This window comes from Schistocerca americana, chromosome 8 (genome assembly GCF_021461395.2).
Source record: "Schistocerca americana isolate TAMUIC-IGC-003095 chromosome 8, iqSchAmer2.1, whole genome shotgun sequence".
Taxonomy (NCBI): Eukaryota; Metazoa; Arthropoda; class Insecta; order Orthoptera; family Acrididae; genus Schistocerca; species Schistocerca americana.
In genome coordinates this window covers 331,143,865-331,159,194 of record NC_060126.1, presented here as the reverse complement: position 1 = coordinate 331,159,194, position 15,330 = coordinate 331,143,865, and the positions used below count along the sequence as shown (strand labels likewise).

Genomic DNA, 15,330 nt, shown 5'->3' with positions numbered 1-15,330 from the left:
TAGAGGGTCTTCCAGAGGTAATTGTTTCAGACAATTGACCACAGTTTGTGTCAAGTGAATTTCAATGCATCTGTGAAACCAACCATTCCCAGTCAATTGGAGAGTGGAATATTTTTTATGCACTTTTAAGTAGCAAACAAACAGATTTTTTGATTCCCATGGATGGGAACAGGCTCTACCAACATTCTTGGCTTCCTACCATTCCCAACTGAGAGGCAGTATCATCTGCAGAATTGCTTCATGGCCACTGTCACTAAATTTTACTTCATATAGCGGAGATGCTGAGCAGCAGATAGGCACAACAAAAAAACTGTCACAAATTAGCTTTCAGCCAGTATGGCCTTCATCAAAACTGAAGCCACACTGCAGCGTGGCTTCAGTTGCCAGAGTCTGCAGTCGTGGGTGTGTGAGTATTTTTGAAGGCCATACTGGCCAAGAGCTAATTTGTGACAGTCTTTTTGTTGTGCCTATCTGCAACTCAGTACCTCCACTATATGGTGAGTACCAACTTTACTTTCATTAATATTGTTACATTCCAGCCTGGATTTTCCCCTATTTGAATTTTACTTCACCTTCTGCATTCATCTCAGTGATCAGCTAAGTACCTTTTCACTACTCAGTTTAAAATTAATGATGTCTTTTTCAGATTGATCAGAGCCCACAGAAGATGGGAACGCAACATTCTCTTTTTATCATTCAGGTTCCTTCTGGTGTACACAGACAGCACTACAAACAAATTCGTGCATGTTGGCTGTGTGATCCCGCCTCACACCTCTCATTTCAGATTTGGTGCAACACAGGTTCTTACTGCCAATGCCATTGACACCTCCCTTGGGTTTGGCACCACCAGTGCTGGAGGTGAATCCGATGGAGATTGATGTGGCACTCGTCAGGGTCAGGTCAGGATTGCCCAACTGCGATTCTTCACAACATCAGGGACGGACCAGAAGCCAAGATGTCATTCACTTCAATAGCACCTTAGCTGCTGGCTGCAGGTGTGCACCCTATGCCTTTTTTGAGCCAGTGTTTCCGGACACTCACAAGTTGGATGGCAGGGTGCAGGCAGGGGTGCTGCATTGGCTGTCGCTCTAGTGCCTGCCTCCTCAGTGACAGCTATGGCCAAGCTTTCCCCTCTTGTCATTCTGCCCACTACTCAATGATGCTGAGGAAGTTTGTGGAGTGGGGAGTAATGTTGGCATAGCCCATCTATCCCACACAAGAAGTAGTTATTCTGTGTACAGAGATTGACACCAGATGTTTTTACTAGAGGTTCTGCTGTTGTCCGACAGTGGCAGAACCCCAGGAGTGTGCCAGCTGCCGGCCACATGAGTGCCACACCACTTGAGCTGAGGTGCCACTGGCACCACAGATCATGTGTTTAACAGGCCCCCAACCACAGCTCTGCCTAGTTGAGTAGCTAAATTCTAGCAGTAGTCAAGTATCATTATAGTAGCAGTCATAACTTTCTCTAAGAGTGTAGTGCAACAGAGCTGACCTCAAAACTTAACACTGTGGATTGCAAACCAGATGAGAATTGTGAACAGTTAAGGTTTTTATCTCCTCCTGGCATTGGCCAAGGAATTGTATAAGAAGTTCAGTGAGGATTCTTGTAGTAAGTTACGTTTTTAACAACATTTCTCACAGTGATTCTGTTCTCTCATTCTTTTGATTTCTGCCCCAGAAACCCATCCTGATAGGACACGTCATAACTCTGATGATGAGACTTTACTTGCTCACTTTATCCATGACACCAGGGGCATGCAAATATCTCATACACTATGGACTGATGAGCAGCCAACACTGGTCTGAGGGGAGTTTCCACAGCACTGGGTCATCAAAGTGTTTATTTCTGTAAGCCTGAAAGCAACATATCAGCAAAACAAACATGACATTAATCACTATAAACATGTTTTGATTCTGGCACAGTTATGTACAGTCTAGCAGAATGCTCAATGACATTGGGACCACATAAGTCTCCCTCATGTTATGGGCTGGCGAACAGCCAATGTTGGTCTGGGCAGACATCTCCACCAGACAGCTCACAGGGTTAAGTCCCCACCTGTGGACTTGACACAGCACAATGATCAGCCAACTCTAGGCTCTATATCAGCAGTTGAACTTCTGCCTCGTGGGGCAGTGGTTTATGGCCAGGGCAGTACCACTGCCATCCACCCACATCAGGGTGAACATCTCTCCCAATAGCAGTGGACCTCTATGAGAAGTCAGGCAGATGTTCACACTGCTGGCACTTCTTGCTCACAGCTGCATGGGGCATGCAGTGCTGAATGAAGCAAACAGTGCCAGCAAAGCAGGACATGGACACCACATCTCCAGCACACCGCCACTGCCTTTTTCAGGTGATGGTGCAGCTGGTGCAGCCAGCAGATCACATGCTGGGGGGCACTTGCTGGTGGGGAGGATGGGGGGGGGGGGGAGTGATGTGGCAACACAGCACTTTGCACTTTGATCATTGTAGTGCAGGAATGAATAAAGATGTTTTACCTTGTAGCCTAGTTTTACTGGGCACCACCACCACCTCAACACCCTGCTGCTCCTACACCGTAGCACCCCCCTCACTCCAGGTCATGACTTGGGCCAGAAGTATTTGAGTATCACTGGACCTTGTCTGGTGGCTGGTGTCAGAACACTCAACCTCCATTTAGTATGACTTCTCAACCACAGCCTGTAGTTCCATCATACAGTGAGGTGAATGAACGGATTATTGGTTTTTCTGATTGTTTCTCATATTTTGTGCATAGAGGATATGGAATCTAAGCAGGAGATTGACAGAAATTTGAGGGTTATGTTTATACAGCCAGTGATACCAGCTGATCAGTCTCAGTTCCATGGCAATGCAAAGGAGCGTTATTTACAACCCATGAGATCAAGTCAGGGTAATTTGCTACGCCGTTCTGCACCATGAAATTTGTGTTAACTGTCATACATACAGGCACATGGATAGTCAAGATGGTTGATGATAAGATGAAAATGTTGTATTGTGGTATACAACCTGTTGTGTGTTCTGTGTTACTCACTATGTACTGGAGCTTAAAATTTCGCAATGACAGTCTCAGGCAAAGAGTGTCACTGGTTGAAAGACAGTTCAAGCATTAGTTAATGAAGTAGTGCAATTGATAACAGGTAATACTGACTTGATAAACAAGCTTTCAGCTGGGAACAAACAGTTAGAATCAGCTAAGCAACCTAGTCCTTTACTACATCCAGCCAGCACCATTTCAATCACACCTCTCTCTGGAAAGTTGACTGATGATGTAATGTCTTTTCTAGATGACTGGCAATTAACAACGAGAATTGGGGGATGGTTAAAGGATCAGTTACTGCTGGTGATGAAGTTATGACATGAGATGAATAATCATATGTTAAACACAACAGGAAACCCCAGGCCCACCCTGTGGAGATATTGGTAAATTCTAATGCAACAAGTTTTGATGTGTGAGTGGAATGTGGCATACTGGGAGTGATGAAGGGTATAAAGTGCAAGTTTTCATTGGATACAATGGTACATGTGTTGATAGCAAGTATGGACCTCAAGGGTCTGAGGCAACTGAGCCCTCCAACTATAACTTACCTGGAGTTGGAGACAGTGATGTGGAGTCTTTGGGTTCAGCAACTGCAGATTTTCAGGTTGGGCTGCAGTTTTTTAAGCAATACATAGAAGTTTGGTCCTGGGTAAATGAAGGATTAGACTTTCTGATGACATAATATGCCAAAATTGAGCTTAAATGAATGTAGTTGATCTTAGAGGGAAAATGTTCCAGCTACGGAAGGCTGTCACTAGTGAAGTACTGTCATAAGGAGCAACAATGTTAAGGGGCAACCCACTTGAACTGCAGTCAACACCACTAAGGATCAATTAACATACTATTGCACCACAAGGTGTTGGAAAGTTGGCCTGTGTAAATGTGAAACTGGAATGACCAGTTAATGTGTTGTGTTTGGTAGAACCACTTGCATAAAATGATATATTAGACACACCATGATGCTTAGTAAGGCAAAGCATTGCATTCATGTGGGAGAGGTTGCTTGGGAAAGTGTATACCATGCTCTTTTCTCCTCTCACTCTACTATCAAGTAGTAGATGGAGTGGTAGAGGAGAACACTAGTCCATGAGGGGCAGCTACGGTAATTGTGTCAAAATAGTCACCAGATGTTAGTAAAAGATGTAGTAGTAGTAGTAGCTTTATTCATCCGTAGATCTCTTTTTACAAGGATACAGGACATGTCAAAGTATTTACAAGTTTAGACCAATTTAAAATACGTCAGTTCGTACACACATGTTTACGGATTTCTAGTTAGAGACAATCATTAGATTTACTCCTTGTATAAAATACTTTTTTTACAAATAACTTATTAAATAATGTAACGCCACACTGTTCACTCCACTTCACTCACTACACACACAAACATACACACATACTGGTGATATCTGAGCCATTTTCTGTACCACAACTTTCCATTTGCTATTCTGAAAAGCTGAGTCAGCATCCCTCTATTACGAGTGAGATGTTGAACTCAGAAAGACGAAGAGGTGTTAGTATTGTACACTGCATAGCTTGGGGGTAAGTTTTTCTAGAAAAGGAAAAATGAAGGAAAAAACATAGTGTGAAGGTGGTATGCGGAATGTTGGATGTTATATAATCATTATTATTATTTATTTGTAAAACTTTTTTTATCAAACCCTTACTCTGTTTTATCTAAATAATCCTTCAATGTATAAAATGTATTGCATAGCAGGTACTTTTTAGCTGCCGTTTCAAATAAGTGTATTTCTGCAATTTCTTTTATCTGTTTTGGTAATTTATTGTACAGTTTTATTCCTTGGTAGAAAATGCTGTTTTGAGTTTTATGTTTATTTTTTCTTGGCAAATGTAAGTTGAGTCTAGCTCTTGTTCCATGGTCATGGACAGAACTGTTTGTGCAGTAATTACCAATGTTATTTTTGATGTGTACAACTGACTAGTAAATCCCAAGTGTTTTGAACAGATCTTTACAATGAGCTTGACTACCATTTTTGGTTATGATTCTTATGGCTCTTTTCTAGAGTTTGAAAATTGGATTCATATTTTGTGCATTTGTTCCCCAAAAAAGAATGCCACAGCTAAGAACAGAGTGTACATATGAATAGTATGTAACTAAAAGACACTGCATGTTACACACCGATGATAGGATTCTAAGGGCTTAACACGCTGATGACATTCTGTTTGCAAGTACCTTTGTGTGTTCACACCACTTCAACTGAGAATCAATATTCATTCCTAGAAATTTTGCATTTGTTACACAGTCTATTGAGGTGCCATCTACATTTAATTTAACATTGTCATTTTTCCTCTTCAAACTGAAATTCATGACGTTAGTTTTCTTTATGTTCAATGTCACTTTATTGCTTATTGACCACTCATAAACTTCCTTGAGAGCTTCATTTACTTTCTCTGCAAGGAGTTCTCTTGTTTTCTCAGTGACTATAAAATTGCTGTCATCAGCGAATAGAATTTTTTCACCATGGGTAACACTTCTGGGAAAATAATTTATGTATATCAAGAATAGTATTGGTACTAATATGCTACCTTCCAGAACCCCTATATTAATGTATTTTGGTTTTGATAAGTGTTTTACTAAATGTTTAGATCTATTTGAAGACTATGTTATCTCTACTCTTCGTACCCTATCTGCTAGGTATGATCAAAACCAGTCATTAGCTACCACTCTTATTCTTAATGCTTCTAATTTATTTAATAGACTCTTGTGGTCAACTGTGTCAAAGGCCTTAGAAAGATCCAAAAATATGCCCATGACACACTCATCTTTGTCAAGAGCATCAAGTACAACCTTTGTGAATTCTACTATAGCTGACTCCGAATTTTTGCCACTTTGGAAACCCAACTGTGATTCGCTTAAAATGTTGTATTTATTCAGGTAATTCATTAATCTGTTTTTCATAATTGCTTCTACTATTTTTGAGAATGGTGACAGCAGGAAAATGGGCCTGTAATATTCTACATCTTCTGCACCACCTTTCTTAAGCAAAGGTACAACTTTTGCCTGTTTTAACTGCTCTGGAAATATCCCTGATGTGACGGATTCATTTATTATATTTGTTAAGGGGCCTTGTATAATCTCTATGCATTGTTTCAGTACACACATTGATACTTCATCTAAGCCTACTGACTTTTTATTTTTTAGTTTTTGAACAGTTTGATTGACTTTATTCTCTGTGGTTGGAAGTAACATCATTGTATTTATTGCAACTTTATTTACAAGTGTTATATGAGGGGCGTTTGAAAAGCCCATGCAATAATAAAAACTACTTACATGTTTGGGGTAAACCTTTTTTATCTTTAAGCATAGTCTCCTTTTAGACTTACACACTTCGTCCAACACTGTTCTAATTTGCTGATCCCTTCCGAATAATAGGAATTGTCCAAGTCTGCAAAATAGCTATTAGTTGCTGCAATCACCTACTCATTTGAATAAAATCTTTGTCCCACCAGCCATTTCTTCACATTGGGGAACAAATTGTAGTCCAACAGAGCCAAGTCTGGAGAATACGGGGGATGTGAAATGAGTTGGAATCCTATTTTCATTAATTTTGTGACCACAACTGCTAAGGTGTGCGCTAGTGCATTGTCGTGATGGAAAAGGAATTTTTTGCTGTCTGATCGCTGGCGTTTTTCTTGCAGCTTGGTTTTCAAGCCATCCAATAACGATGAATGATATTCACCTGTAATAGTTTTACCCTTTTCCAGATAGTCGATGAGGATTATCCCTTGTGAATCCCAAAAGACAGTCGCTATAACCTTTCTGGCCAAAGGAATGGTCTTCGCCTTTTTTTGGTGCAGATTCTCCCTTAGTAACCCATTGTTTAGATTGTTATTTGGTCTCAGGAGTATAGTAATGTACCTATGTTTCATCAACAGTGACAAAATGACACTTAAAGTCCTGCAGATTCTTCCTGAACAGCTGCAAACCATCCTTGCAACACTTCACATGATTCCATTTTTGATCAAGCGTGAGCAATCGTGGAACCCATCTTGCGGATAGCTTTCTCATATCCTAATGTTTATGCTAAATATTATGTACCCATTCATTCAAGATGCCCACAGCACTAGCAACCTCATGCACCTTAACTCTTCTGACATCCATCACCATATCATAGATTTTATCAATGATTTCCGGAGTCGTAACCTCCACAGGGTGTCCAGAACGTTCAGCTTCACTTGTGTCCATATGGCCACTCCAAAAATTTTGAAACCACTTTAAACTGTTCTTATCAAAGCTGCAGAGTTACTGCAATGTTTATCAAGCTTCTCTTTAGTCTCCTGAGGCGTTTTGCCTTTCATAAAGTAATGTTTAATTACCACACAAAATTCTTTTTCATCCATTTTTTGACAATCACTCGACTTCCTCGATTCACATGAATGCCAAACACAAAGAAATAGACCAATATGGCTGAAACTTGGTGTGCGTTCTTTCCAAAGATGCTACTAACTAAACATGACCTCGATACATGCTGGTGATGCCATCTCTCAGACTTTGCACGGACTTTTCAAATGCCCGTCATATTTCTTTGGGGGAATTTTTGCTGTAACTTCTCTGTAATATTTGAAAAATGCTCATTTACATAGTTTGCTAAGTGTTTTGGATCATTTATTACCTTATCCCCCTCCCTTAGCAGTATGTTATTCTGTCTTTCTTTGCCTCTCCTTGTTTCCTTTTTTATAGCATTGCAGACTGCTTTGCTTTTATTCCCTGCATTATATATTATTTCGTCATTAAATGACTTTTTTGCAGCAATCAGCACCTTCCCATAGATCTTTTTGTATCTAAGAGAGAAATTTAAGAATTCTGGATCATTGCAACTCTTTTTCATGGAACTGAGGTATTGAAGTGTTTGGGAGGACTTCTTAATACCTGTTGTTATCCATCGTTTTTGTGAGACGTTGATACAGACATGGATATTTTTGGAAATGCCTTTTCAAAGTCCAGTTTAAATAATGTGGAGAATTTAGAGAATTTTATATTCACATTAGTTTCCTTATACACTTCATCCCAGCTTTGTTTTGCAAGTTCCTTTGAAAAATCTTTTATTTTGATTTCTGATAGATGTTGTTTATAGGCTTGTAGTTTAGGGAATGATTCGATGCCTGATTTTACTGTTGTTATTTGATAGAGACGGTCTGATAGTCTGAGATCTTTTACAGCTACATCGCATTTTTCTTTGTCCATATTTGTGACCACATGGTCAACTACTGATGCAGTCATTGTAGTAACCCTTGTTGCACTATTGGCCAATAGGGACATACCAAAACTTTGCAGGATATTTATGAAGGTGCTGCTGGATTCATTTATGATAATAGTGTTGATGTTAATGTCCCCACAAAGAATTATGTTGACCTTTGTACTTGAGACTTAATCTATAACTTCTGTTAATTTATTGAAAAAAGTATCCACTCTAACACTGGGAGATCTATCCACACATAAAATGATTAATTTCTTGGTGATATCAAGCCCTATTAAATGAATATCTGATATCTCAAAGTGTTTGCTTCACTTGCTGTACTGAGGTCATGTCTTGATTTGAACTGTGCTCCTTTTCTGATATAAATGCACGATCCTCCACTCCTTGAAGGAGTTCTGCAATAAGATCAAAGACTGAAGCTAAAATTCTAATAGTTGTATTTTATTTTTTATTGATTGAATGTTTTGGTGGAGGATTGTTAAGTCTGTGAAATGCCCCATGTTACTCTTTCCAATTGTTTGTTTTCCTTTGTGACATATGGTTTGAGTGATTTTTGGAGTGTTAAAATCTGTCTTGTGAGTGATTGTTCAGTATTTTTTGAAGTTCTGGAGATATTCTTCAGGCAGGAGAACCTGTTGTCTTGATTTGTCCTAAAAAATACTTACTTTTCCTACCCATGACAACAGGTATTTGACCATGTGTAGCCTGAGATCCACCAGCTATACTTTCATGAATCAGCTGTACCAATCTTCCCTTCTCAGTCCTGTTTAGGTGTAGGCCATGCCTAGTAAAACCCCATCTGTTGACAGTCCCAACAGGCACCATAGAAACATGAGCAAAGTTGGCTGCCCTCAGAGCCATCCCTAACCCCACATTGATTTGCCTCACAGCGCCATCAAGGTGTGGCCGATCACGACACTGGAACAGCTCAACAAGGTGTACATTGGTGCCATGAGTAAGGGAAGCTATCTCATCCAAGTCACCACTATGTCATATGCCCCATCCCTGTCCAAACTGTTTCCCACCCCACCCACAATCACTACATGGTCCTCTTTTGTAAAGTCCTTACATAAAGACCCTAAGTTCTCTATCACATGACTTAACCCTGCATTTGGCTTGAAGATACTGGTGGACTGGTATACTGCTCCTAAACTTTCCTGTAACTGAGAGCCTACACCTCGCCCATGGCTACTACCTAGCAGCAGCACTTTCTTCTTGCTAACACTTGTACACTCCTAGGCTTCTTGGTGTCAGTTGAAATGTGCTGCACATTTTCTGCTCCTTGTTCTACCTGAGGCTCTTCTCCACTTAACTCTGGCAGTGGTAGATACCTGTTTTTGGTGTTGATGACAAACTGTCAGATTGCATTCTCTTTCTTTCTATCCTCCTACCAGCTGCCAACCACCTTCCTCCGCCCTATCTCCCTTGATCCTTATCAGTTCCTTCCTTGCTTCCTCCAACTGTGCCAAGGGCACAGATTTTCCTTCCCTGTTTCCAAATAAAAATGTTCCTGTTGCATACTCTGCAGTGCCAGGAGAAAGCCTCTCCTGTTCTCCCAACATTCTCCCCACTGCAGCCCCCCCCCCCCCCCCCACCACCACCACCACACCCCAGTGAAAGTATTTCCTAGAAGATAGGCAACAAATATGGTTCAAATGGCTCTGAGCACTATGGGACTTAACTTCTAAGGTCATCAGTCCCCTAGAACTTAGAACTACTTAAACCTAACTAACCTAAAGACATCACACACATCCATGGCCGAGGCAGGATTTGAACCTGTGACCGTCGCGGTTGCGCTGTGCCAGACTGTAGCACCTAGAACCGCTCGGTCACTCCGGCCGGCTGGCAACAAATCCCTCTATTCACTAACCTGTAACAGCTCCCACAGGATGTTTTAAATTTGTAAAGGATGCGAGATTGGCTGCATGTAAAAAAAAAAAAGCCTTGGTGCCATGAGTCAGGTTGTTGTTGTTTTTGTACTGATTTAGAGATAGAATGACAGAAGAATGAATTAGTAATTTCTTTGCTTTTAAAGAATTTATGTATCAAATGTGTTTGGTCAGGTTTTTAAACGTTTATAACTTGGAAAATTTAAGCCTAGATCGCGTTTATCTACTAGTAAACAATATGAAATGTGTTAGTTAAATACCATTTAGAAACATTTAATTACACTTTTATTGTGACAATAGACACTGATGAAACTAGTATAGATTCTGCTGTGAGTGCAGACATCTTAACAGTAAAATCGTAACTGATGTGCGACCAAAAACGAACACCACTGAGACTATTGACAAATTAGGGCAATGAAAGTGCTTCACTACCAAGGGTTTGAGAAGTGGGTACCATCAGATAGAGGTATTCTCCAAAGACTGTCCAAAAACTGCATTCTTGGTCCCCTGGTCCACTGTGCACAGCTATCAAAGTAACTCAAAGCCATAATCAATGAGCCCCTCACCCCAATGTTCACACTATACAGATGTTCTCCCGCATATTTTTCTGGGTTAGCACTTTAGTGGAGTTTAACAGCACTTCAGAAGCTAATTATCTTTCCACAATGGGTATTATTCTAATCTTCTATTATCAGTATTACAGTTTTTTCAGTTTTGGTAAGGCCACTGCTGTGGGTATCAGATGAGCATCAGAGTGACAATGAAATACTTCCAGATAATATGTAAACCCATTTTGTTATTGTTTAAATAGGGACACTGGATATGATAACAATCATTTCAACTTATAAATGATGTTCTAAATTAGCAGCTTTCTGTAAATTATAGGAGAAATTCCAAATCAGTGTATGTTTGATCCACTAAATAAACAAAATATCATAATATAACCTTGGTGGTTTTAGTTATTTAGGCATTAGGCCATGGTCTAAGGTATGTTTCTGTGCTTAACATTTAGTGCAGAACATGCCTTAGAACATAGCCTAATATCCAAACAACTAAAGTCACCAGTAATGTAAATTCCAGCATGAGAGCCTGCATTGTGTCATAATATAAATTTTCTCTGGTTATTACACTTCATTAAGTCATTCATCAACAGTGTTCAGACTTGTTGTTAGCATTTTGTACAGCAACTTTAAGGTGAGATACCTGTCATAGCAGTCCCCATTTGTTCCAATAGGTACATCAAATTCAACCTCATCATAAGCATCATATGGCTGTGTCTTGCGTAGGTCCCACTTAATGCCAGATCCTCTTAGCATCACTCCACTACAACATAACATCAGGAACGTAGTAAAGTATTTAATTGTAGCTGAGAACTGCATATGATTTCAGTTTTGAAAATACATTAAAAATCCAGTCACCTGAATCCATAATTAAGAGCATCTTCAGCTGAAACTACTCCAATGTCTTTAGTTCTTTTTATCCATATGCGATTAGTTGTAATAATATCTTCAACTTCATCCAGACGCTCTGAAAATTTGCTAACAAATTCATATATATCATCCAAAAGACCAAAGGGGATGTCCTGAAACAAAGTAGCTGTTACACAGTTAACAATCATAACTATTCAAGATATTTTTTTTTTGTGTGAATATATTTATTTATATTTTTACTTAACTCAATGGTTGTCTGACATACTTGTACTGTATTCCTTAAATCATCCACTCATTCTCCCAGTTTGCTAAGTATTTATATAGTCTCACACAAGACATAACAGCAACTCTACACAATATGTTACTTTAATGAGAAAGTTGTAGAAACTAACCTGATGGACTCCACCAGGTCGAATGTAAGCAGCATGCAATCTTGCCCCTGATACTCTTTCGTAAAATTCCATCATCTTTTCTCTCTCTTCAAAGAGCCAGAAGAGTGGTGTCATTGCTCCAACATCAAGCATGTGGGAAGCTGTGGCTACAATATGATTCAGAAGGCGAGTTATCTCTGCAAAAAGAACTAGATGCACCAACAAATAAAATTTATCAATATGGCCCTCAAAAAAATTATCAATTTAATAAAAATATAAAATTAACAATATTTTTTTAAAAACAAGTACACAATTTTAAGCTGCTTATCTTACTGTTTGACATTATCTGCCTGTATTAACAGTGTGTTTCCGTAATGATGATTTTTCAAGGATGACGGAGAAGGGCATGTGTATTAGTTTGTGATTTGTAATTTTGGCCTAGAAATGACTAAGTCAAAAGTTATAAGTGAAGCAGAAAATTTCAAATTTTTCTTGGTCTGCTCATAATGATAAAAATTCATGTAGAGATATTTTTTTAGTACCTTTATTTATCTATGTAACTTACACAGGGTGCTATAATCACAACAGTTGTCCCTCAACATCTATGAACGCATAATATCACTGCACAAAGTTACGTCATACATGTTAGAACAACACCAACATTGTTTAAATGATGTCACAGAGAGCAAGAGTTCTTCGTAGAAGCTCACAGCATGTGTCTCATACAGAAGACTTGAAACACGACTCTACAAGAAGGGATTAAGTGGAGTCAAATTAGGTGAGTAAGTTTCCAATAAAACAGTTCCACTTGGCCAATTTCCCTTAATTATTTGGAATATTCTTGGAAATATTTTGTGTTGTATGTCTGCTATGTGGCTTGATACAATGTCAACTTCCACACAGTATCCATTTTTTGCCCATACATGAAAATCATGTAGGCCAATGCTAATTCTGTTATCATGAACATCATCATGTTTTGGGGTGGTTGACTGTACACTTCAACTTGTTAACACATCTTGCAGTCTTACATATTTTTGCACAAAGACTGACCAATTCAGAGTATATGCAATGCATTTCTGCATATGCACCTGCATCTGTACTCTACAGATCACTGTGATGTACATGGTAGAGGGTACATCCCACTATACCAGTTATTAGGATTTTTCCTTGTGCATTCATGTATGGAGTGCGGAAAGAATGATTGTTTAAATCCCTCAGTTTGTGCTGTAATTAAACTAATCTTGTTGTCACAATCCTTACTTGGATGTACATGGTAGAGGGTACATCCCACTATACCAGTTATTAGGATTTTTCCTGGTGCATTCATGTATGGAGTGCAGAAAGAATGATTGTTTAAATCCCTCAGTTTGTGCTGTAATTAAACTAATCTTGTTGTCACAATTCCTACTTGGATGATACGCAGAGTATTGTAGTTTATTCCCAGAGTTATCACTTAAAGTTGGCTCTTGAAACTTTGTGAGTAGGCTCTCTCTGAATAGTTTCTCTCTCTTTCTTCGACAGTCTGCCAAGCCAGTTCTTTCATCACCTTTGTAACACTCTGCTGCAGGTCAAACAAATCTGTGACCATTGGTGCTGCACTTCTCTGTATGTGTTCAGTATCCCCCTGTTAGTCCTATCTGGGACAGGCCCCACACACCTGAGCTATATTCTAGAATCTATTGCACAAGTGATTTATAAACAGTCTCCTTTGTAGACTGATTACATCCTCCTTGTATTCTACCAATAAACCAAAGTCTGCTATCTGCTTTACCCACAACTAAGCCTATGTGATCATTCCACCTCATGTCCCTACTAAGTGTTACACTCAGGTATTTGTGTGAGTTTACTGTTTCCAAATCCAACTATCTGATATTATATTCATAGGATACTATGTTTTTTCATATTCTGAAGTACACAGTTTTACATTTCTGAACATTTAAAGCAAGTTTCCAATCTTTGCCCCATTTTGATAACTTATCATTATAGACGAGTGCATCACATGTGAGAAGTCTGGGACGATTAATATTAATATAAAACATGAACAGCAATATCAAAACATGCTTCCATGGGGCACACCAGAAGTTACTTCTAGATAATATTTTGATTACTCTTCCCATCTAAGATAATATGCTGTGTCCTCCCTACCAAAAAATCCGCAATCCAGACACAAATTTTGCTTGATATCCCACAAGATCATACTTTTGATAATGAGATAGATGTGATACTGAGTCAAATGCTTTTTGGAAATCAAGAAATACGGTGTCTGCATGACTGCTTTTATCAAAAGTTTTCCATTATGTCATGTGAGAAAAGTGCAAGTTGGGTTCCACGTAGTCAATGTTTTTTGGAATCCATGCTGGTTGACGTGGTGGAGTTCATTCTGTTTGAAATATCTCATTGTGTTTGTAGTTGAGAATACATTCTAAGATTCTTCAACAAATTTATGTCAAGTGTACTGGACAGTAGTTTTGTGGTTCACTTCTATCTAGTTTTGTGGTTCACTTCTATCACCCTTCTTATAAGTTGTTGTAACCTGTGCTTTCACCCAATTATTGGGCATAGGCTTGTTGGTCAGGCTTGCCTACCCTGCAATGTTGGGTAGCTACATTAACATATAGATGTATTACACTGCACAACCAACAAGTAGTAGATTCTACTAGCACAGTTGATTTGGTATCTTTTAATTGTCATTTCCACAGCATGACCCTTTATCTCATATTGATACAGTTGTCATTCCTTGTTATTCCTGAAAGTATTTATTACAGTCACAAAACACCCTGTATAGCCCACCCACATGAACAGAAGTAGTTCTGAAATTTGCTGTAAGATGTTGGGATGGTTAATCACTGCTCAGTTGGATCAGTAGAATATATGGAAGCTGTTGTTAAATCTCTTGTCCTATAGGTGCTATCTCAGGAATTCAGAAGAAGTGTTGCAAATTGAATCACACTTTTCCTACAGAATATGATGTTATTTGAAAAATACATATTTTTATTCTGGGAAGGAGTCACAATTTAACATCTCATTAATATTACAATCATTATAGGTGGTGCGCAACTAGAACTGGGAAAGGATGGGGAAATAAACAACATGTGGTCTCCCACATGGAAAACACTGACAAGAAGGGGGCCACATGTTGACAGGATATGTTAAGACATCAAGAAGCAACTTTCATGGTACTAGAGAGAGAAATACACTACTGGCCATTAAAATTGCTACACCACAAAGATGAAATGCTACAGATGCAAACTTTAACTGACGGGAAGAAGATGCTGTGATACGCAAATGATTAGCTTTTCAGAGCCATTCACACAAGGTTGGCTCCGGTGGCGACACCTACAACGTGCTGACATGAGGAAAGTTTCCAATCGATTTCTCACACA

General features: G+C 39.1%; 1 protein-coding gene across 2 annotated transcripts in view; it reads right to left on the bottom strand.

Annotated features, from left to right (window-relative positions):
- Positions 1-15,330, bottom strand: part of LOC124545454 (NADH-ubiquinone oxidoreductase 49 kDa subunit-like) — a 173,233-nt gene that overhangs the window by 12,353 nt on the left and 145,550 nt on the right. For both annotated transcript variants that reach the window (XM_047124381.1, XM_047124380.1), the window contains 3 exons: positions 11,969-12,156; positions 11,565-11,728; positions 11,350-11,469 (listed from right to left, as the gene is read on the bottom strand). In XM_047124381.1, coding sequence (XP_046980337.1) covers positions 11,350-11,469; positions 11,565-11,728; positions 11,969-12,156 — 472 coding nt within the window. The remainder of the gene's footprint in view (positions 1-11,349; positions 11,470-11,564; positions 11,729-11,968; positions 12,157-15,330) is intronic.